Source organism: Thermobia domestica, chromosome 5, assembly GCF_964235325.1.
Source record: "Thermobia domestica chromosome 5, izTheDome1.hap1.1, whole genome shotgun sequence".
In the NCBI taxonomy this organism is placed as follows: Eukaryota; Metazoa; Arthropoda; class Insecta; order Zygentoma; family Lepismatidae; genus Thermobia; species Thermobia domestica.
The window spans coordinates 164,832,030-164,854,858 of record NC_137458.1 but is presented as its reverse complement, the minus strand read 5'-3'; the positions used below and the strand labels follow the sequence as shown (position 1 = coordinate 164,854,858).

Below are 22,829 nucleotides of genomic sequence, written 5' to 3'. Positions count from 1 at the left end.
AACTACAAAACAACTAGGGTTACTAGTGTTACTACTAGTAACAATAATCTATTTTTAGTGTTAATGGCGTTAATTTGCCATTTTTTTCGCGGTGTGCACCGTACCTAAGAAACGCGAAAAAGAGGAGGTTAACAATAAGACCAAGATACCAATAACGAAGCTCGCTGGACGTGTAAAAGAAAAGTTGGAATTTTTTGAGGACCATGGTCTGGGCTAATCCATGCCAGTATTACACGAAACGACTCTTAAGCGTACAGATATGTAAGTACTACAACAGTTGAGTTATTGAGTTTAAATCAGTAGCGGTTCGTGGTCTGTACAAGCACCGGTTGCAATGTTGCAATATCAAAGGTATCTATGTATGCGCAAGTGTTCCCCTCCCCCAGCATTCTTGAGTCTTATCCAAAAAAATAAATAAATAAAAATAAAAATCAGGAACTATGAAGAGGAAAGTCTTTTAAGCTCTATTTGTATATTATTGATTAAATTATTTCTCTAATATTGATTTAATATATAAGCTATTTCCTTTTTTTTCAAACAACCACTATCAATGTACGTTTATACACTATTTTATACAAAACCTCTACACTCATGTTATTGAACAAACGATAAATCAAATATATAGTATATGCTGTACGCCATGAATGATGGCGTTAATCCGAAATGAAGAAAGAAGAAAAAAAAAGCAAGAAAATTGCAAGCACGCAGTTAAACAAAATTATTTAATTATATAAACTATGCATTATTTTAGAATGGAAGATCTTTTTTCGTTCTTTTGGGCTTCAAATTTTTCTATGACTTCATTGAAATCTGAAATGCTGCTTGCCATATTTTTCTGAATAGAAAGCATCGCTACCGCAAACATTTTATGCTTTATTTTCTTTAGGGTCCAGAAACACTCTCTCCTCCGATAATATGCATTTTGATAGCATTTCTTTGTATTAATATACGATACAAAATGTGCATTTTCAGAAACCACGTATTTTTGTCTGCTGTTCTAGTATAAAGAAGCATGAAGTCTAAGATGTTTTCCTTCGAAAATGAAAATAAAAATAAAATAGTTTAACATTCCAGCAAATTAGGCTAAAGAAGACCGATGAGTATTCTTTTTGATTTGATATTAATAGTTTATGCTCTCCGCCAGAAATCCAACACGAGATCATGTGCACGAAAGACACAGAGCTAGGAATTAGACCAATGGTAAGACATTTTCTTCTTCGAGACTCGATCGGACACCACCCACCCACCCCCAGAATAGGATTTTTTAAAAATAAAACTTTTTACCTTTGTATTATAAATGTTAAATAAAATCTATTAACTTCGAAGGACCGCCCCCCAAACTTTCATCCTGGATCCGTCCCTTCTACCACCAGAAACTTATATTTGTTCTTTGCGAGTTTGTTTTGTGAATAACTTCTTTCTTCCAAGCGTCTGTATTTCCCTCGCCCTATCAATTGAGTCAAGCGCTGCTAAGCGGAGGAATTCGTAACTATTACAGAAGCTGACCAGTTGCGGGATAACGTGCAACTGTAAGCCGCCAATACGGGAAGATAGGAGCGATGCAAGTATAAATCCACTTCCCCATGTTAAGAGATAGGAGCCCGCTGCCATATGCTCAATGTTACTGCTTCCAGTGGCAACGCTCGCTGCCACTGGAAATGTAAATCTCTCTATTTCTTTCAGTTTTTTAATTGATTTTTTTTAAAGAAATGCATCAATACTGTTTTGCACTCAAGAGCAAAGGTTTATTTTTTACTGATACAGTACTTTAATACTTAAAAATATTTTTAGTATTAAAAAAATATATCCGGTTGCACAACCATGCAACATATAGTACCAGCCGCCGCTGGTTTAAATGCGGGAAGGTAAAATGATTCAGAAAGATTTTTCTGCTAGTGAGTTTGTAAATCAGAATCAATGTGGATACGAGGATCACTACCAAAGTTTTGAGATGTGAAATAACTTACATACTTAAAATCAATTTAACACTTACATTTTCTCAAAGTATTCACCATTACACTGTACACACTTTTGCATCCTCGAAAACCACTTTTGGAAACAGTGTTGCCAGTCTTTTTCTTCAAGTGTTGAAAGTTTATTCTCGTAAGCCACTACAGCTTCTTCAGGGCTGCAAAATCTCTTCCCACGCATGCGATCTTTGATCCTGGGGAACAGAAAAAAATCACACGGGGCGAGGTCAGGGCTACACGCGGATGAACCATAAGTTTGACATCCGTAGATTCTAAAAACTGAAATGTGATGTTGGCCGTGTGTGCGGACGCGTTGTCATGATGAAGCAGGATCCCACGCAATCCAGTTCTTGGACGGCGTTCCCGGAGCTTCTGGAACACTTGTTAGGCAAACAGTGGTGTACCACTGAGCAGTAACAGTCCATTATTCTTCAAGTGGAACAGTTACAACATGGCCAGATTTGGAGAAGAAAGTTGCGACCATCTTCTTCCTCACACTTCGCGGTCGCTTCACTTTCGTGGGTGGATTTTTGTCTGGAAAGATCCAAACTGTAGACTGGCGTTTATTTTCAGGGTCAAATTGATAGATCCAAGTCTCATCACTAGTAACAATGTCAGAGACGCGTCGAGAATTGCCTCCATCAAATCTTGAAAGCATTTCTTCACACCATTCCACACGCATGCGCTTCTGCTGTTCAGTCAAAGTTTGAGGCACCCAACGAGATGAAACCTTCCTGAGGCGAAGATGATCATGAAGAATTTTTGTTACTGTTGGCGATCCAATGTTCACTGTAGATTCAATGTCCTTGAAAGTTGTTCGAGGATTTTCTCGAATCATTTGTTCCACAGCGGCAATGTTTTCATCTGATACAGCTGTTGCCGGACGTCCAGCTCTCTCTTCATCTTTAAAGGATGTCTGGCCTCTTCTGAATTCACCAAACTACCGAAAAATTGTAGCACGGGGAGGAGCAAGGTCCCCAAATGCCCCCTGCAAACGGTCAAGGTTTTGTGTCTCGTTCAAACCACTTTCGAAACCGTAAAGGATCATTGTTCGAAAATATTCCCTTTCGATCTCCATTCTAGACAGCCGAATACTGCTCACATCAACAACCAAGTGAAGGCGATACGGCCATGCCGATAAGCGAGAAGAGTTGAAACTTGCTTCGCTTCTTCGCTCTGGATACCACTACCGAACGCAATTGTTGGAATTCAAATACTGTGACACAACAATGCGTATCTTAAAACTTTCGTAGTGACCCTCGTACAGGTAATCATAGTTACTCAATGTGGCGTAATGTATAAATTTTAATTCAACCGAACAACTAAATTGGTCATCGTTACACAAGTGTAGCATCTAGTCTTCATTTTTGTGTCTATAAAAATACAACCATATATATTTCATGTTAATTGTCTCCATACTGATCAACTTAGGCAGTGTGCGAATTGAATATTTTAGGCAAGGGTGGGGATCGGATGAATTTCACCTATATGTGTACAAGGCATCAGACATATATTATGTACGTAAATCTACCACCATAAACATTACGTAGGAATATAAAATTTAATAAAAGAGACCTATAAAGTTAAGTGAAGACGCTGGGCATAAGATTCAACAAAAAAGTGATTACTTCAACGTTCGTTATGTTCATGTGACATTATATATATAAAAGCGTTAGTCCAGTGAATCTGTCCTCGCTAGTTATATTTCTTAAATACTTTTCAGGAGCTTCAAAGTACAGAAGCTTCTCTCCACGGGTAAGATGGCTAGCGTATAAAGCATTGTATAAAAGTTCAGAAACTGGGATGCAGAGCAAGCTGTTAGTCTGACAATAGCTGTTGTTGGACTATCTGTGCTCTTACTTCACTTAAATCTCCTCAAATTCTACTCCTCCTGCATAAAATATTCAAATGAATTACCAACAGCACAGCCTCTGATTTATTTTTTTTTTAAATCGAACATCACAGAAGCGAGGGATGAAAAACTGCAGTGATGAAATGATTTCCTCGTAGTGAATGAATCGATCTTCTAGGCCAGAAATTAGATCGTTAACGAATGGAATGAAAGTTGAAGCCTTGTAATAGATTTCCGGTTTCGAAGTAGAAATGTTCGGTTTGAGTTTTTGGAATTTCTAAACTTGTGGACTTCTAGTTCGGAAGCAATGTCTTTAAGGTCTTTAAATATATTTTGAAATTCTAATGTCGAGAATGAAATTCTAATAGCTTGCATTTTTTTTTTAAAAAAAGGTTGATTTCACTGAAAGCATTCACAAGGTCAATGTCATTTTTCTGCAGCCATTTCGAAACTGTGAATGTTAAATTCAGTAACTTACACAACACAAGTAAAGGCACTGAAAATGGGTGCTATAAAAAAGTAAGGAAGCCTTCAATGACGCTTTGCCTACCCCTTCTTCAAGTGCAGCAATAATAGGCTTTAATTTTTCTTAGAATAGTAGCACAGCTTCATGCCTCTCGTACCATTGAATTTCACAATCATTTTGAAGTCTATTTTTATCACAGTTTGGCAAAAGCTCTTTAATTTTGTCTTCCGGAATTTTTGTTCGTTTCGCACTTGCACGAATAAAAGGGATTATGAATATTTTGCACCTTAGAAGCATCAGAAAGCCATAAATTAAGGCAATTAGACATGCAGTATGTATACAAGGAACATTTGCTTGATTAAACTCTGCTCATCTAAACTTCCCTCTTATGGCTACAGCTCCATCCTAGCCTTGTCCCCTTAAATTATTCGCCCAACACGAGACTATTGACACTTTCTTCTATCACTTTTGATAAGTCGTTTATGGTTACATCATATAAAGGCACAAAACGTAAGAAGTCTTCTTTAAGCACGTACTCATAGAAATTTGCATTTCGTACACACAGAGAGAACAGTTCTGATTGAGGAATGTAATTTGTTTCACCAGCGAGAAGACTGAAATATTTGCTTTGCTTTACTTTATTCACGATTTTAAACAGTGAACTTATTAAATCATTTTGCATTTTAGCACTAGTGTGCGTGCAGTTTTTGGACTATTTTGTAAATAATGTTCTTCACGTACTTCACGGACACTATATCGCAGGAGGCTCGTGAACTTACCATCGTTCTATTTGGGAGTTGACAACTCAATTCGACCCCAGTCTCTAGTTCCTCGCAATGATACATTCTGTTGAACACACAAACAAACAGTTTCCAAGATATGTACGAGTTTCTTCTGTTTTCTTTCTCTTCTTTTTTTTTTTCTGGTTGTCAATTTGTTGGTAGATGCAGACTAATACACTTGATAGGAAACTTATAAAAGGAAATGTTCAAAATTGTCTCGAAAAGTTTTTCCCTCTTTCGAATTATTTGCGTGAAATTGGATGACAATATTGTCGCAAAATCAGACAAAAAAAATATATAACGTATCCAAGAAAGTCTATTCTTTTTTGGGGAGGTCTGTGTTCAATTTGCCCTCACAACGTGAGTTAAATGCGAATGGAGATAAGGCAAAGGTCAGTTGTTGGTGTGTTCATATCCAACATACTACCTGGTTGTAGCAGTTCAGTTACATTGTGAACTTGCGTAAGGACAGAGTGAACATGGGACTTCCACAGAGTGTCATAGGGGCGTGTATGCTGTACGAGTTTAAACTCGCAGCGGGACGTAATGTATGCCAGATCTTTGGTGAAGGTGTCGTGACTACGCGGACAGTGAAGCGGTGGTTTAACAACTTTAAGAACGGTGACGACACACTCGAAGACGCACAACGTACCGGAAAACCAACTTATGTACAAAATAAAGATCTTCAGGCAGCAATTGAGCCGAACAGTGGCCAGACATATGAGGAACTAGGACTACAATTCAGTGTGACTGCAGAAACCATTCGGCAGCACCTCCATCAACTTGGGAAGCACTACAAGTCGGGTCGATGGGTTTTACATGATTTGACTCGAGGCCAAAAGGCAACACGAACAGATACCTGTGTTTGGTTGCTGTCTCGTCTTAGGAAATAGCTATATCTGGACAGGGTGTTGACATGTGATGAGAAATAGGTCCTGTACGATGCTCCACGATGCCGTCATCATTGGTTAGCATCCCATGAACCGGTTCGAAAGCAGCTGAAAAAAAGCATTGCACCAGAAGAAGGTCTTTCTGTGTGTTTGGTGGACTGCTCGCAGCATCGCGCATCGGGAACTGCTACCAGCTGGTCAGAACATCGATGCAACTGTGTACTGTCAGCAGTTGAGTATGTTCACGAAAAACTCAAAACTCTGGAGCCAGCACTTCTGAATTGCAAAGGGGTCCTTCTCTTACAGGAGAACACTAAGCTCCAAGAGGCTAGGGTGACCCGAAACACTTTCTACGCCTTGGATGGGAAACACTTTTGCATCCGCCATACACTCCGGACATTGCACCGTCCGATTATCACCTGTTCTATTTCTTGGACAATAACCTTAGAGGACTCCAGTTTAAGGACCTAGCAGAGGTACAAAATGCACTTGATACATTCTTTGCTTCGGCCCACCAAGTTCTATCACAATGGAATCAACGGCCTTCCAGAACGTTGGCAGAAGGTCGTTGATGCTGACGGGGACTATTTTAGATCTTCCAGGTAAGTCCGGGAGACATATCGATGTTCGAAGGTGGTGGGTTAAAAAGCGACAGAACTTTCTTGGTTACACTTATATATATATATATATATATATATATATATATATGTATATGTATATGTATATATATATATATATATATATATATATATATATATATATATATATATATATATATATATATATAGAGAGAGAGAGAGAGAGAGAGAGAGAGAGAGAGAGAGCGTGACCTGTTGTATGGCAGACATTGATGAAACATTTCAAGTCGTTAGCTTTTATAGTAACGGAAAAAATATTAACATTGATTTCTGTTAATAAAATGTTTGCTAGAAATTCAAAAAATCAATTGATAGTACGAAGAACAATTACGGACGTGAATAGTCATTGTAAAAATAAGACAAAAGACAATATACGTGAAATTCCTATCGTCAATAGGAAATTTAAGACGTGACCTTCGAAAGCATCTAGTAGATTAAATATTGCAGTGATTCATCAATCACTGTTTCAAATGCGATTGCTATTTTAACGGTATATTCACATATTTTCGGTATTTTGTACTTTGTATTTTACAATGAAATTGCTTAAAATAATACTTTTATCTCTTTGTACACTTATAAGCTACTTTTTTGTTTGTTTAAACACCATCCTCATTTTAAATACGATAAACAACAACGCTTATATATCAATTTTGTAAATATTTTGTTAATTTAACTTATTACATTTTATTAGCAGTTTCTTGGTAGGAGTTCCGCATCTCTTGTCAACAGCGAGACGTGAGTTTAAGATTGAATCCGAAACACCATAATGTGTTCAAATTTGAATGCTTCTCTATCAGAAATCAAACCCTGGACTCAGTGCACCAAAGACGAGCGCGCTAGTCACTAGACCGGCGAGGATGGCATTAATAGTTTCTGCCCAAACATAAAATTTTCATTAATAACAAACGGCATTGCCTGTTAACATTTTACACTATAGGCCTTCGGAATTCAGAAATAGACAGATCAAGTTTTCCATTTTTAACACATAACGAGAAGTCCTTTACATTATTCAAGTGTTTAAACAACCAAATTGTATTTCTGTTTGAAATTGTACACTCCGCATCAAAAAAATTGCGACATCTAACGCCGTGCAGCTAGGCCACCCAATATACACCTTCTTATCCCATAATCGTGTCTGGTAAAGAGACCCCCTCTCTCTCCTCCCTTCTTCTCTCCAATACTAAAATTATCTAACAACATGAACGCAATTCTAATTTCAAACCATACATGTATTAGTATCGATACAATGAAATAACGAAACCGAGACGAAAGAAGATTCATAACTTAATTTAGGGAGAAACTGAAACACACACAATGAAAAATTGAAACCAATGGATGTCTATTACACAGAGATTCAGAAATGAGATAGATAGAGAGAGATAGAGAGAGAGAGAGAAGGCGAGAGAAGAAGAAAAAGAAAAGGGAGAACAGATAAAAGTGTGGAATTTTAAACTTAGTAAGAAAAGCACCTAACATTATAAACTTCCGTTACCAGAAATCTAATAGTAATATAGAAATAACGATTGTTTTTTTATATATTTTTAAAAGACCATTCGAATATATAGAGGATGCTTGAAACATTCATTAAGTCACTTTCGAAAACGATAGCAATCTCAATTTTCAGTAGAACTGTAGATCTCACAGACATATCTAAGATAATGTCAAAACTTTAACACAATGCTTTGTCTCCGCGTGGTTCGATTATAAATTCGTTAGTGCTCGTTGGACGTACTGATGCAAAGTACAATCTAATAAACCCAGTAGGTAGCCTAGATCATATCTTCCATTCCAGACTACTAATGCAAAGTGAACAAAAGAAAAAAAGAAAAAAAGAAAAAAAAGAAAAAAGAAATAACGAAAAGAAAAAGTAAGGAAGAAAGAAAGATAAAATTGAATGAGTGCTATTTTAGTGGTAAATTTTATCAGAAATATCCTATATTAAAAGTCCAAACCGTATCATAATGAAAAGTTACAAATGTTCAAATGAAAAATTTGATATTCCTTATAGATATAGCAGACCTTGCATGTTTCAAATTTCAACGTGAATAAATCACATTGAATTATAGGATGGAAAAAAAATTTGTATAAACTCTTATAAATAAAATTTTGTTTTCAAATAACCAAAGAGGTTGCCATTTTCTAGTCTTTTCCGAAGATTTATCTGTTCCGAAATCCAGCATCACTTTTATCTCTTGCGGATAAAACGGTGTAATTTGCACAGATAAAATAATCACGCTAGAGCTCAAATCGATCATAGTGTCAGTCGGATGATGTTGGTTAGCTTATGGACCAGCATTGGATCGTACATTCAAACCAGTCGTGACCCGGTAATTCGACTGAGACTCGGTAACACAGATGCTAAAAAAGATATGTTGCTTATTACGTTGCCTTTTCAGAGATGACCAGGACTGGAGATGTTATGCCCAGAGCACGAAAAACTCGACGCTGAAGTTGCCAGTTAGTTACATTCTCCAGACCAGTCTATCGGTCTCTTGCTCCGATTTAACTTTGGTACATGCACACACACATGAAGTGCGTGTGCACGTGAGGGTGGGGAGAGAAGTGAAAGATGCAACGACAGGATAGGGAAACGTCAAGAAAGAAAGAGAGGGACAGGGAGGAATATAAATATGAAACATACTTATGATTACAGTGTATGATTAAGAACGCACACAATGTTTATTCGAACTCTCGCCAGTGATGCGTTGTAAGTTCTCCAACAGAAGATAAATCTCTAATTGCAGCCGTTGTTTTATCCGAAAAAGTTAAACTACCTGACGAACAATCGAACCCAGAGTTTTTGCTTAGAAGGTTGGTATTTTACCACTACACCACCGATTGCTTTACCCAAACTTTCTTCAACAAATGCTGTAATGTTTCTTTCTGAGAACGATAACACGAAAAGTCTTTACTGCAGATCAATAAAATGTCTCGAATGTCCTGGTAAACCCCTTGCGTTTTCCCAACCAACAATCGTAAATCGTTTCTATCCTGATAAAGGTGTTTGCTTCCACATTTTTAACCATTGCACGTCTAATATGAGAAATCGATTCTTCACTATCACTTTGTAAAAAATGCAACTTTGGCGTAAAGAAGACTTGAACCCATGCTGGACAGCTGTATTACTGCTAACTCCATTGCGTTACCGCTACGCTATTCTTTTTTTAAAGCCTTCTTTATTGAGAAGAACAAACAAAGTACATGAACATATTAAGAATTAAAAAAAGTGAATTAAGACATTTGTAAAAAAATATGGTAAAATAAAAAAAACGAAAAGAAGAAAAAACTGACATAATGAACAAAGACAATGCATATATACATAGGTTGGTAGGTAGGTTACATACCTGACATGATGTAGGTGTCTGTACGGGGCAGGCAGGTTACATTATTATTAATAGATTTACCACGAGTTATTCCTACAGTATCATGAGCTGATGTGTCAATAGTGTATTACAGATTTGTCATCTTTCTGTTTTTTTTATAACATTACATACATGGACAAAGACTCTGTAAGAACAGTTAAATAGTTAGCAAAAAATTTCCTTTTTCGTGCAGGTGAGAGAAGGCTGGTCTGATATTGAAATATTGCTTGTATAATTCTATATGATAAGGCCGATTAGTATGCACAAGAAACATAATTGTCTGTATAGTTATCCAGATAACAGCATTGTTTTTAAATGTCGGAAAATAATTAAAAGCAGGCCACAAAATAAGTTCTGTTACAGTAAAGCTATGAGGTGAAAGACGACAAATTTTACTAATTAAAATACAAAAATACGTCCAAATGATTGGTTCGTTGGAACAGGCATGAAACTTATGTGCTAGTGTATCAAGATTGTTGCAGTATGGGCATATATTACTATTTACAATACCTATATTGTGAAGTTTTTCCAATGTTTCGTATACATTATTGACTATGAAATACCAGGTTGTACGTTGGTGGTGGGTGAGAAAGGAAGGGTTGATCTTTTTCCATATAGCATTCCAATTTTTGTGTGGGTGCTTTAAGACAACAGTCGGTATACTAGTAACCCACAAGCGAACATAGCGCCAGTAAAGGTTGTGACCGAACCAGTTTCAATTGGATCTTTTGCTAGCAAGGCGTATATCATATCAAGTATGACATCACGTAAATGAGGAAATTTGTAGCTCCAAGGAAACACGTGTACTGGCGCCTGAAGGTCTAAACAGTGGAAGCAGACATTGATAACAGCAGCCGTAATCGAAGTCCCGTGTTCACAGACCAGCTTACAACTTCTGTGCATAAGAAGGGCACGTGCCTGTGCTTCTATGTGCAAAAAGCCTATGCCTCCTTCACGTGAGGGGAGGTAGAGTTGATTCTTAGCCACGCGTAAGATTTTGGAATGCCATAAGAAAAACAAAGCTTGACTGGTTAACTGGTTAGATATTTTAACTGGCATTGGTAAAATCTGTGCAATGTGGCTGAAAATACTAAAAACAGACGTTTTGAGAAATAAGTTTCTACTAAAAATGTTCATGTTTCGCTGTCTATGAGTAATAAGAAGACTTCGGATTTTATTTGCTGTAAGATTATATGACTGTTCTACTGTTTGATTGATATTATTGTACCACCATACACCAAGTATTTTGACACTTTGAACCGTATCATAGTAGTTGCTATATGAAGCATTGTATTCTGGATGAATACATAATATTTTTGTTTTTCTGTGATTAGAGTTGCGCTCCAGAAGCCTGTTGATATAAGGTTAATAACCGTTGTAGGCAATTCATGTCGGCCGGATTTTGTAAACAATAGTGGGAATCATCTATATAACTTTGTACAGTTAGTTTGGTATTGTAGACAGACACACCAGGGAGTAAACGTTCAGTCGCGTATATAAGTGGTGCAAGGGACAAACTGAATAATAAACTTGACATTGGGTCACCTTGCAAAATACCATTATTAATGTTTATTGGGTTACTTAAGCCACCATTAACTTTAATTTTTGACAATCTATGCGTATAAATTCCTCGTACAAGAGAAATAAAGGAGGACTCAAAACCATATTTCTCAAGGACTTTGAATAAGTAGTCATGGTTAATCCTATCAAAAGCTTGAGAATAATCTGTGGCTAAAACAGCAACGGGTGAAGGAGCAGTGGATTCGTGGTAGGAAATGAAATCTCTAAGATTTGATAAAGCCTTATAGATCGGGTTCTTTTGGCCTATTCCATATTGATGTGAACTTAGCAGTTTGTCACTAAACACTTTTATTCGTGCAGTAAGACAGCGTGTTAAAATTTTTAAATCCGTACACAGAAGGGAAATAGGTGTTAAATCATTAACACTGGAAGTGCGAGAATGTTTAGGTACTAAAACTGTAACACCTGTGCGGAGAGATTCACCTAGAACTAGAGTCTGCCTATATTCATTGAAAATGTTCGTAAGAAAGGGTGCTAAAATATCGATAAAGGTTATATAGAATTCTAGAGGTAGGGAATCAATCCCCGTAGATTTTCCTCGACGGCCGGAAGCAATGGCTGATTTAACCTCTTCTACTGTAAATGGACTAGATAGATATTCTTGATCCTGTTTCTGTAAGACTGTAGGAAGATAGTTGAGAAGTCCGGGACTGTCACAGAAGGAAGTAGGCTTAGCATACAGCTGTTTATAATGATTTGTGACACAATGTATTACTTGCGCACCTACATACACTTGACCGGTGGCATCTTTAAGCTGAGATATAAATTTCTGCTTTCTACGCATGAGTTCTTTGTTGATTTGTACAATTCCGGGAGTTTCTAAGTCGTCATATTGATGTATTTTACTGCGAGTTGTGAAACCTTGGATGCGGCGTTTGTGCATGGCTAATAGGTGGGCTTTAATTTCTTGAATTTGAGGTCGAAAATTGCTACCTTGAAGGTGTTCTTTCATGTATTCTCTTAAGAGAGTGGTGTAATATTGATAATGAGTACAATATGAAGCATTCCGATTCCGACAATATTGTTGAGTAATCACTCGAAACTTCGGTTTGACTCTCTTTTCCCATAAATGCATAAGGGATCCTTTGTAATATTGATGACGGTGTAAAAGATCTGCCCATTCTTCGTGAATAAGATGGATGTAGTCAGGCTCCTGTAGGATGGAGGTATTAAAATACCACAAGCCACTTCGTTTAAAAAATTTTGAGACGGCTAGATCAATGGTCATTGTAACTGCCAGGTGGTCAGTAAAGCAGATGGGTGTAATTTGTACATCTCGAACCCCATGAAGAAGAGATTTACTGATATAGAATCTGTCCAATCGAGAGGAAGACGATCCAGACGTGAAGAATGTATGTCCTGGTTCATTAGGATGAAAATGGCGCCACACATCCACTAAGTCATAAGTTGTTATTAGTTGACGGAGAGCAGACGAATCACTGAAATGAGGATAAGCATCGAGGGGAGAAAGTGTGCAGTTATAATCCCCGGCAAGAATGCATGGGGAGTTACCATTATACAAAGCCGGGGGGAGTTCAGTAGCAAAGAAATTATTTCGTTCTCTTTTATACGAAGAACCAGATTTAGCATAGACACTGCACAAACTAATATTTTGTAAATCTCCGGTGGTAATATGCTCACTGGGATGTTGTAAAGGTGCCAAAGAATTGAGATCACTGCGGTAAATAATGGCGGTTCCTGAAGCTGTTTCACTAACACTGGTAACTTGAGAATGATTCGGTAGGTAATGGAATTCCGTGACTGTGACTTCCTGGGCGAACAAAACATCGATTTCTTCTTGGTGTATAAAGTCACTTAGGGCATGTTGCTTAGCTAAAGAAGTGAACTTATTGAGATTAACAGTCGCTAAACGGAACGTAAACATAAAAACGAGGAGAGACAAGAAATATAAGCGAGCGTTACAACACATGATAAATAGTAGGTAATATCACTGCAGAAAGAAGAAAGAAAAGTACCACAATGCAGTATTATGATGCCACTACAATTTTAGGTACCCCCTTTTTCGGAATTAACCACTGATTTCAACTTTTTTGTGGAAGCTCGCGTTTGGCGTGCATGATTGACAGAAAGATCGTGTATAGGACGCAAGTCCTTACTACATACACTACTGAGTACTTTTTCTTTACTGAGTTTGCGTTTATCACTATGAGTAATTTCTGTATCTGAGTCACTTGTGGAGTCACTACCGCTAGAGCGTGATGTTATGTTGAGAGTGAATTCTGGTGGAACAGCTAAAGGTACGGTCTGAGAGACCGAACAAGTCTCTTCGACTAAACCAGTATCACTTACCGTAGAAAGTGATGTGACAACTGTTGAAACAGCTGGTGCGGTGCTGGGTGTTATGGGTGCTGGAATAATTTTAGTATCCTGAGTTTCTTCCACTTCCATGGTATTAGATGGTACAGGTTCTGCAGGAGCCGATTCGGAGTGAATGGGGGGATCTGCAGGCTGGTTGTCTGATTCGTTCGGTGGATTTGAAGAAGTGATTCCAGAACATTCTTACGAAGCACGGGAAAAACACTGTAACTACCTGTATCAGGAGCTGATGGATCCACTGGTAAATTATGAGGTACTCGCACAATGGGAGAAATGAAACTGGTTGATGAAGATGGCACAGTAAGACGTGAATTCCTCTTCTTGGGACATCCCTGAACAAAATGGTCGGGGGAGTTGCAGATGGCGCAAGTTTGAATTTGACAAGGAAAGCTGGTAAACAAACGTAAACCACAGACCGTGATAAACGAAGGAATGTTTCGTTTAATAGTCATTTTAACAAGCTTACGACCCGTTCGGGTAGCATAAACATGTTCCTTTGAATATTGTTCGTCGACAATACTAGTAACATCGCCATATTGGGAGAGCACACGCGTTAATTGCATGTCACTAAGTTCCATGGGGCATAAGGACACCTTGACTATCACCACAGAATTATCCGCCAAATCAATAGGCAACACATGTTCCCCATTATTATCTGAGTAGGTCACTACTCCATTAGTACTAGCTAGGATTTGTTCACATAACCCTTTGTTAATTAATTTCAGATATAAGTTCTTACGTAGAAAGTCCATTTCAATGGACAACACCTGATCAAGGGTTAACTTAAATACCTTACGTATCCATTCATGAACAGCAATAGACGTGGGCTTTTGACTCACCGTAACAAAGTTGATACGCAATGTATTAGCTCGTATGCAACTCATGTCAGTAATTCGACGATAAACGTCACCAAACTATGAACAAAATAAATATGCACTGAAAATGCTTTTAAAGTTAGAACGTTTAAACTGAAAATAAGTCACACTGAAACTTCAAGTTCTCACAAAAAAAAAAAAAAAAAAAAAAATAGCGATGTAAACAAACACTCGAAACTAGAGCGACGGCAGAGACGATGTTACTCGCCTCGTTGCGAGCGCTGAACTGTGGTTCTGCCACCTGAACCCAGAAGCCAAATATTATTTACTTTAGCCTTGATCTTTGGAAGGCTCAAGCTTCTTTCTGTAAGGTTATTTGCACCTAAATGCACAACGAAATTCATTTATTCGACGACCTAAAGAGAAATTAGTGCCCACTAATAAAGGAAACAACATACAATCCAGGAGAAATTGCCGAAATAGAAATATATTATGCAGTAATTTCGCCATGCAAGTTCAAAAGTACGTGAATAATAATAATAATAATAATAATAATAATAATAATAATAATAATAATAATAATAATTATTATTATTATTATTATTATTATTATTATTATTATTATTATTATTATTAGCATCAATTGGCCGCTTTGCGGGGCTAAATTGAGAAATGATAATAATATGCTCTGCTCCGTTATTCAGTCACTTTTTACTATTACCAGAGCGCTATTTGATATCGGTCATTTCGGATGAGTTTTATATATCCCCTCCCCTTCAGATGTTGCGGAGCACGGCATTTCCAGTGTCATTGTTCATCTCAGCCACCCGGAAAACTATGAATTCGACAATGATATTGGTTATTTTGATAATTTTTATATGTCTTCTCCTCCTGCATGTTGTAGGCTGAATTTGGATTTAAACGGCATCAGATGTGTCACTGTTCATCTCAATGACTCCAAAAATTATACATTCGATACTAATATCGGTCATTTTTCGTTCTCTTTTAAATGTTCTATCCTTCCCCCTTCCTTTAGTTATACCATCAAAATAATATGAGGAAAACCATCTCGGGTTCGACCTTCATCTAGGTTGAAAATTTTATCGAGATTTGTATGGTGGCTCAAGACTTATTAAATTTTATTTATGTTATATATATATCCCCGTTTCCCATTCCCCTTCTCTAAGTTCTAGTGTCAAAGTGAAGTAATAAAAAACATATCAGGCCCGAACCTCATCTATGTTAAAAATTTGATCGAGATAGGTCTCTCCCATCCCCTCCCCTCCCCTAAGTTTTACCGTCAAAGTGATATGATGAAAATCACTCCAGGCTCGAACTTCATCCATGTTGAAAATTTGATGCAGTTCTGTCCGGTGGTTCAAGACTTATTAACTCATTAACATAGTCACTTTTATTTTTAATTTACATTGATTTTTGTATATCTCCCCGTCCTCCCCCTTCCCTACATTCCACCAACAGAGTGAAATGATTAAAAGCATTCCATGCACAAACGTAATCTATATTGCAAATTTCATTCAGATTGGTCGTTTGATTCAAGACTTAAGTTTTCTTTACTTTTTATATTTTTCCATTCTCCCCCTCTCCTAAGTAACACCATCAAAACGAATAGATAAAATATTCCCAGGTTCGAACATTATCAATGTTGAATATTTGATCGAGATCGATCGGGTGGTTCAAGAGACTATACGTCACAGTAACTTTCAATTTTATAATACAGGTCATTATTATTATTATTATTATTATTATTATTATTATTATTATTATTATTATTATTATTATTATTATTATTATTATTATTATTATTATTATTATTATCATTATTATTATTATTATGCGTGTACTTTTGAAATTGCATGGCGAAATTACTGCATAATATATATTTTATTTCTGTATTTTTTTCCTGAATTGAATGTGGTTTCCTTTATTCGTGGGCACTAATTTCTCTTTAGGTCGTCGAATAAATGAATTTCGTTGTGCATTTAGGTGCAAATAACCTTACAGAAAGAAGCTTGAGCCTTCCAAAGATCAAGGCTAAAGTAAATAATATTTGGTTTCTGGGTTCAGGTGGCAAAATAGCGTAGCGGTAACGTAATGGAGTTAGCAGTAATACAGCTGTCCAGCATGGGTTCAAGTCTTCTTTACGCCAAAGTTGCATTTTTTACAAAGTGATAGTGAAGAATCGATTTCTCATATTAGACGTGCAATGGTTAAAAATGTGGAAGCAAACACCTTTATCAGGATAGAAACGATTTACGATTGTTGGTTGGGAAAACGCAAGGGGTTTACCAGGACATTCGAGACATTTTATTGATCTGCAGTAAAGACTTTTCGTGTTATCGTTCTCAGAAAGAAACATTACAGCATTTGTTGAAGAAAGTTTGGGTAAAGCAATCGGTGGTGTAGTGGTAAAATACCAACCTTCTAAGCAAAAACTCTGGGTTCGATTGTTCGTCAGGTAGTTTAACTTTTTCGGATAAAACAACGGCTGCAATTAGAGATTTATCTTCTGTTGGAGAACTTACAACGCATCACTGGCGAGAGTTCGAATAAACATTGTGTGCGTTCTTAATCATACACTGTAATCATAAGTATGTTTCATATTTATATTCCTCCCTGTCCCTCTCTTTCTTTCTTGACGTTTCCCTATCCTGTCGTTGCATCTTTCACTTCTCTCCCCACCCTCACGTGCACACGCACTTCATGTGTGTGTGCATGTACCAAAGTTAAATCGGAGCAAGAGACCGATAGACTGGTCTAGAGAATGTAACTAACTGGCAACTTCAGCGTCGAGTTTTTCGTGCTCTGGCATAACATCTCCAGTCCTGGTCATCTCTGAAAAGGCAACGTAATAAGCAACATATCTTTTTTAGCATCTGTGTTACCGAGTCTCAGTCGAATTACCGGGTCACGACTGGTTTGAATGTATGATCCAATGCTGGTCCATAAGCTAACCAACATCATCCGACTGACACTATGATCGATTTGAGCTCTAGCGTGATTATTTTATCTGTGCAAATTACACCGTTTTATCCGCAAGAGATAAAAGTGATGCTGGATTTCGGAACAGATAAATCTTCGGAAAAGACTAGAAAATGGCAACCTCTTTGGTTATTTGAAAACAAAATTTTATTTATAAGAGTTCGTCACAAATTTTTTTCCATCCTATAATTCAATGTGATTTATTCACGTTGAAATTTGAAACATGCAAGGTCTGGTATATCTATAAGGAATATCAAATTTTTCATTTGAACATTTGTAACTTTTCATTATGATACGGTTTGGACTTTTAATATAGGATATTTCTGATAAAATTTACCACTAAAATAGCACTCATTCAATTTTATCTTTCTTTCTTCCTTACTTTTTCTTTTCGTTTTTTCTTTTTTCTTTTTTTTTCTTTTTTTCTTTTGTTCACTTTGCATTAGTAGTCTGGAATAGAAGATATGATCTAGGCTACCTACTGGGTTTATTAGAATGTAGTTTGCATCAGTACGTCCAATGAGCACTACCGAATTTACAACCGAACCACGCGGAGACAAAGCATTGTGTTAAAGTTTTGACATTATCTTAGATATGTCTGTGAGATCTACAGTTCTACTGGAAATTGAGTTTGAGTATGCTATCGTTTTCGAAAGTGACTTAATGAATGTTTCAAGCATCCTCTATATATTCGAATGGTCTTTTAAAAATAAATAAAAAAACAATCGTTATTTCTATATTACTATTAGATTTCTAGTAACGGAAATTTATAATGTTAGGTGCTTTTCTTACTAAGTTTAAAATTCCACACTTTTATCTGTTCTCCCTTTTCTTTTTCTTCTTCTCTCGCCTTCTCTCTCTCTCTCTATCTCTCTCTATCTATCTCATTTCTGAATCTCTGTGTAATAGACATCCATTGGTTTCAATTTTTCATTGTGTGTGTTTCAGTTTCTCCCTAAATTAAGTTATGAATCTTCTTTCGTCTCGGTTTTGTTGTTTCATTTTATCGATACTAATACATGTGTGGTTTGAAATTAGAATTGCGTTCATGTTGTTAGCTAATTTTAGTATGAGAGATAAGGAAGGAGGAGAGAGAGGGGGGTCTTTACCAGACAAGATTATGGGATAAGAAGGTGTATATTGGGTGGCCTAGCTGCACGGCGTTAGGTGTCGCAATTTTTTTGATGCGGAGTGTACAAAGGTGGAAAAATAAGACGGAATAAAATTGCAGATTCCTTGTGCACAAAGTTTCATGATATTTCAGGCAAAACTTTGATGTGGTCAAATGGCAACTTGATATGAGATATTAAAACATGGGAGTTGCCTAATCTATTTTGCCACATTTACGGATAAAATACAATATATCTTAAGGGAAAATGTTTCTAGCTTGCGTTTTTTCTTTTTCAAATTTCAAACTACAGTTAAATTTCTCTAAATTCTTATTTCTTATAAAATGTCTAAGTTAACACCAATTGTCGACTAACAGAAAATACGGTAATAGTACACACAGTAGATATAATTACATGTTTCCGTGACGGTGACAGAATTAATCTCTTGAACAAGGTACTCAAATTCAATTTGAAAGTAGTTGACAACTTGATACTGAGAAGCAAAGGACAATATCACGAGATAGGACTTCATAACTTTCTAGTATCTAAAACGCACTATGATATAAAATCGTTATTATCTTTCAGGTTTACGTTGATTCCGATTGGTAAATTGCTCGTAATCTTCTCGAGGGAAATGGACAACTTCATTTAAGGCTGATTCACACAGTGTGTACCATGTCCCGTTCCTACCGTAGTACAGGAAGGTCCTTTTCAGACTGTAACATTAAAACATCTTTAGGTTGTGTTGTTTAATTCTCAACGTTGCACAGTAGTTGGAAACTGGAAAAAGAGGTCAAAAAACGATTTTGTCAACTTCGTCGCCTATGAAATCGGTGTTGATATTTGATTATAAGTATCTCTCCTGGTTCTAAACCCGTAGTTTCAGAACATAGGAATATTTTCGCTGTTCATAAAATGCATGTAAACATAAACAAATAAAAGGGACGAAAACTCAGTAAAAATGAACCAAACAATATGATATGTTTTAATCATTTATATCGTTTCTGAGGTCGGTGAAAGCGGTTGGATAATACAGTGGACTCAAATACTGTGTGTTTAGTGAAGAGTTTTATTTGTTATCCATTGTCATTGGTTTATATGATAGATTTGTTAGTGTTATCGAAAAGTTACATAAACGCTTATGTTAATAGCTCTGCAGTCTAAGCTTATCCTTGCTTATCTGCAAAATAAGGTTTCTTGAGTTGACCATGGGTAGTACAGAGATTGAGCATTGGAAGTAGCTGCACCAGTTGCAGCTGAAGGACTCAGCTCCATCTAACTGGAAATGAGTGATGAGTAATGTTGTGATTGCAATCGAGATCCACTATCTGAGCCTTACAAAGGGAAGAGGCATATTGTCTTGTATTTAATTTGGATTGCCCTTCGTCCCTGAATCAAAATTGTAGTGAAAGCCTCATACATATTGTAGTGATAAATCATCAGCCATGTGGAGATGCTGAATATTACCCGTCAGTGCAGTAGTATATAGGAAGATTCTATACTGAATCTTCGAATCTTACCGAAACAACATAATTCTCAACTAAATTACATTCCAGTAAATATTAGTGTTTCTTCGAAGATGCTGAGAGTAACCGCGAATTTTAATTTTGTATCCTAAATCCAAACACACATTTGTGTTTCACCTTCTTTTTGTTAGCTGCACATACAATTAGAGGGAGAGCAGATTGAACCTGTAACCGCTTCTTGGATGCGTATTAACACCTGTCATATCTTCGTACTGGCTAGCGATGTCCAATTCACATAAGGCGTCAACATGTTTTTAATTTATAAATTGTATGTATGATTCACAATAGTGGATTTCAAGGTGGCGGCTTGCATTTTTCTGTGTCCTTCAAAATTTTTTCTCACCTTTATTACTCCCCTACATTGTTCCTTTTGTTATATTTTGTAGTATTTGACATGTATACGAGGGGTTTCCATATCTTTGGACCACCCTGTATATATAACTGCACGTATTGCAGCAGGGTTTCTTCGAATCACTTTCGCTGTAGTTGCCATCGATTTAGAAAGGGCAATTATGTATAGAACGATAGAGAGAACGTAGGTCAACTTCCATTGTTTCGGAATAAACTATTTTTGTCCACTTTTCCCAAGTTTTCGACTACTGTACGATGTGCCATTTTCCTCCCCTGACAGTGCCACCTGGATAGTTCAGTAATGGTTCAACGCCGCGATCCTTCTGGTTTCCTGGGAGTAAAGGAAACGACATAAAGTTGACCAGAAACCAAATGTTCTCATAGCTGAGTGAACCCAGCCAAGCTGTGGTTGAGTTTGAGCAGCGTCACGTGTTATTTTAGAAAATGACGCAATAGTACGAATCTACAAAGACTATGATAATAATCTTTTAAATATTTTTAGGTCGATTTAGGCAAAAGATAAAAGAGAAAAGAAAAAGAAACTGAACAATACAGGAGAGGAGTGTAAAGCAAAATGGGCATCACTCGGGGCGTACTATCAGAGACAGTTCCAACGCAGGATAGCTCAAGTGGACGGAGTCTATCTCTTTGAAATCTATCTTTGGATATGGTGTACCCTAAGCAGTAGCGGCACGGTATGTAAGAATGACGGCGGCCAGACATTTGCGGAGCATGGCAAGATAACTGCATCTTATGTGTGAATTATCCTTAAGAAATTAGTATTGGGTTGTTTAGAAATGATGAATTATCTTAAGAAATAATCTTCCAAAATATTTTGCTACTGACCAACAGGACAAGCACTACCAAGCAAAGCACCGTTGACATTTGTTCCGTTGTCTTGCTATACGCCTCAACTATGTAATTCACCATCGTTTGTATGTTTTCTATTTGATAAATGGTGAGATTACGTTGTTATACAAAATACATGTGTTATAAAACCATTGGCAGCTTTGTTTATACTTCTTTGTAACAGTAATTATTGCAGCTATGAAGGCCAAACTCTTAAATAGTTTATTGCTTTTGTTATTTAGAGAGATATAAAGAATTAAGAATCCCGAAATTAATTATTTTAAGACATAAAAGTGTCGTATGCAAAATGAATAATTGTACTTACCACATTAATACATTTCTTGGTGCATTTCAGGTGGTTTTCCTTTTCACAATTGACATCGGCGTCCACTGGAGCCACAAAATATGGCTTCTGATCTCCTACGCTGTTGTCGATGGCGCTGGCATTGAAGACACCGCACAGACATTTGTTTTCAGGCTCTTCAAGGCCTTCGTTGTTCAGAAGACCGTCACTAAAAATGGAAATCATAGTAATAATTTTAGAAATAACTTTATTCTGAACTACGATAAGTAAATGGTTACAGTTCCATCCTAGCAATCGAGAGGCTCTAGACCTGAATTCCTCAAACTAAGTAACGTCAGAGCTATCCTCAATTCAACCAAGCGAACTCTATTTAAACTATGTAGACTTTAGTTTTGATGTTGTATTTCTGAACTTTTAACTGCATGAACAAAGAAATGAAATAAAATAAAATTGCGCTAATAATTGCAAATTACTCTATTATTTCCATCAAAGCTCAAAACTCGAGACAGATTTAGAAGAATGCAAAAAGTTGAAAGCACACTGAGAAAAAAAATGTGGGTGGTGTACTTAAAAAGATAGGTTACATGCGTAATTCCTGTAGTTTTTGGACTTAACGTACAGAAGACGTATAACTGAAAACGCATGTTTTATAATACTTTCTGTATAAGTGTTCCATCTATACGTACTTTCCGTATGAAACAATGTAGGCGGAAAGGATCTCACATACAAATGGACGTATATAACATATAGCTGACGAAGGTAACATAAGTATATGCATGTGGTATACGGAAAACTGTTAGATGTCAGACATCCTGCAACGGCATGATGTAGCATACGGATAACGTATGAACCGTACTGATTTCTATAGTAAGCAAGAGGATACCTTATATTTGTACAATATACCGCAGTCCGGAGAACGGATTTTTCTCTTCGCAGGAATTCAAATAAAATAAACATTGTGTATCACTTATTTTCAGTACCTTGTACTGTTTTATGA

General features: G+C 36.8%; 1 protein-coding gene across 1 annotated transcript in view; it reads right to left on the bottom strand.

Annotated features, from left to right (window-relative positions):
• Positions 1–22,829, bottom strand: part of LOC145684721 (uncharacterized) — a 53,567-nt gene that overhangs the window by 15,823 nt on the left and 14,915 nt on the right. Inside the window, exon 3 of the mRNA XM_081757094.1 lies at positions 21,854–22,040. Within this exon, the coding sequence (XP_081613220.1) occupies positions 21,854–22,040 (187 nt within the window). The remainder of the gene's footprint in view (positions 1–21,853; positions 22,041–22,829) is intronic.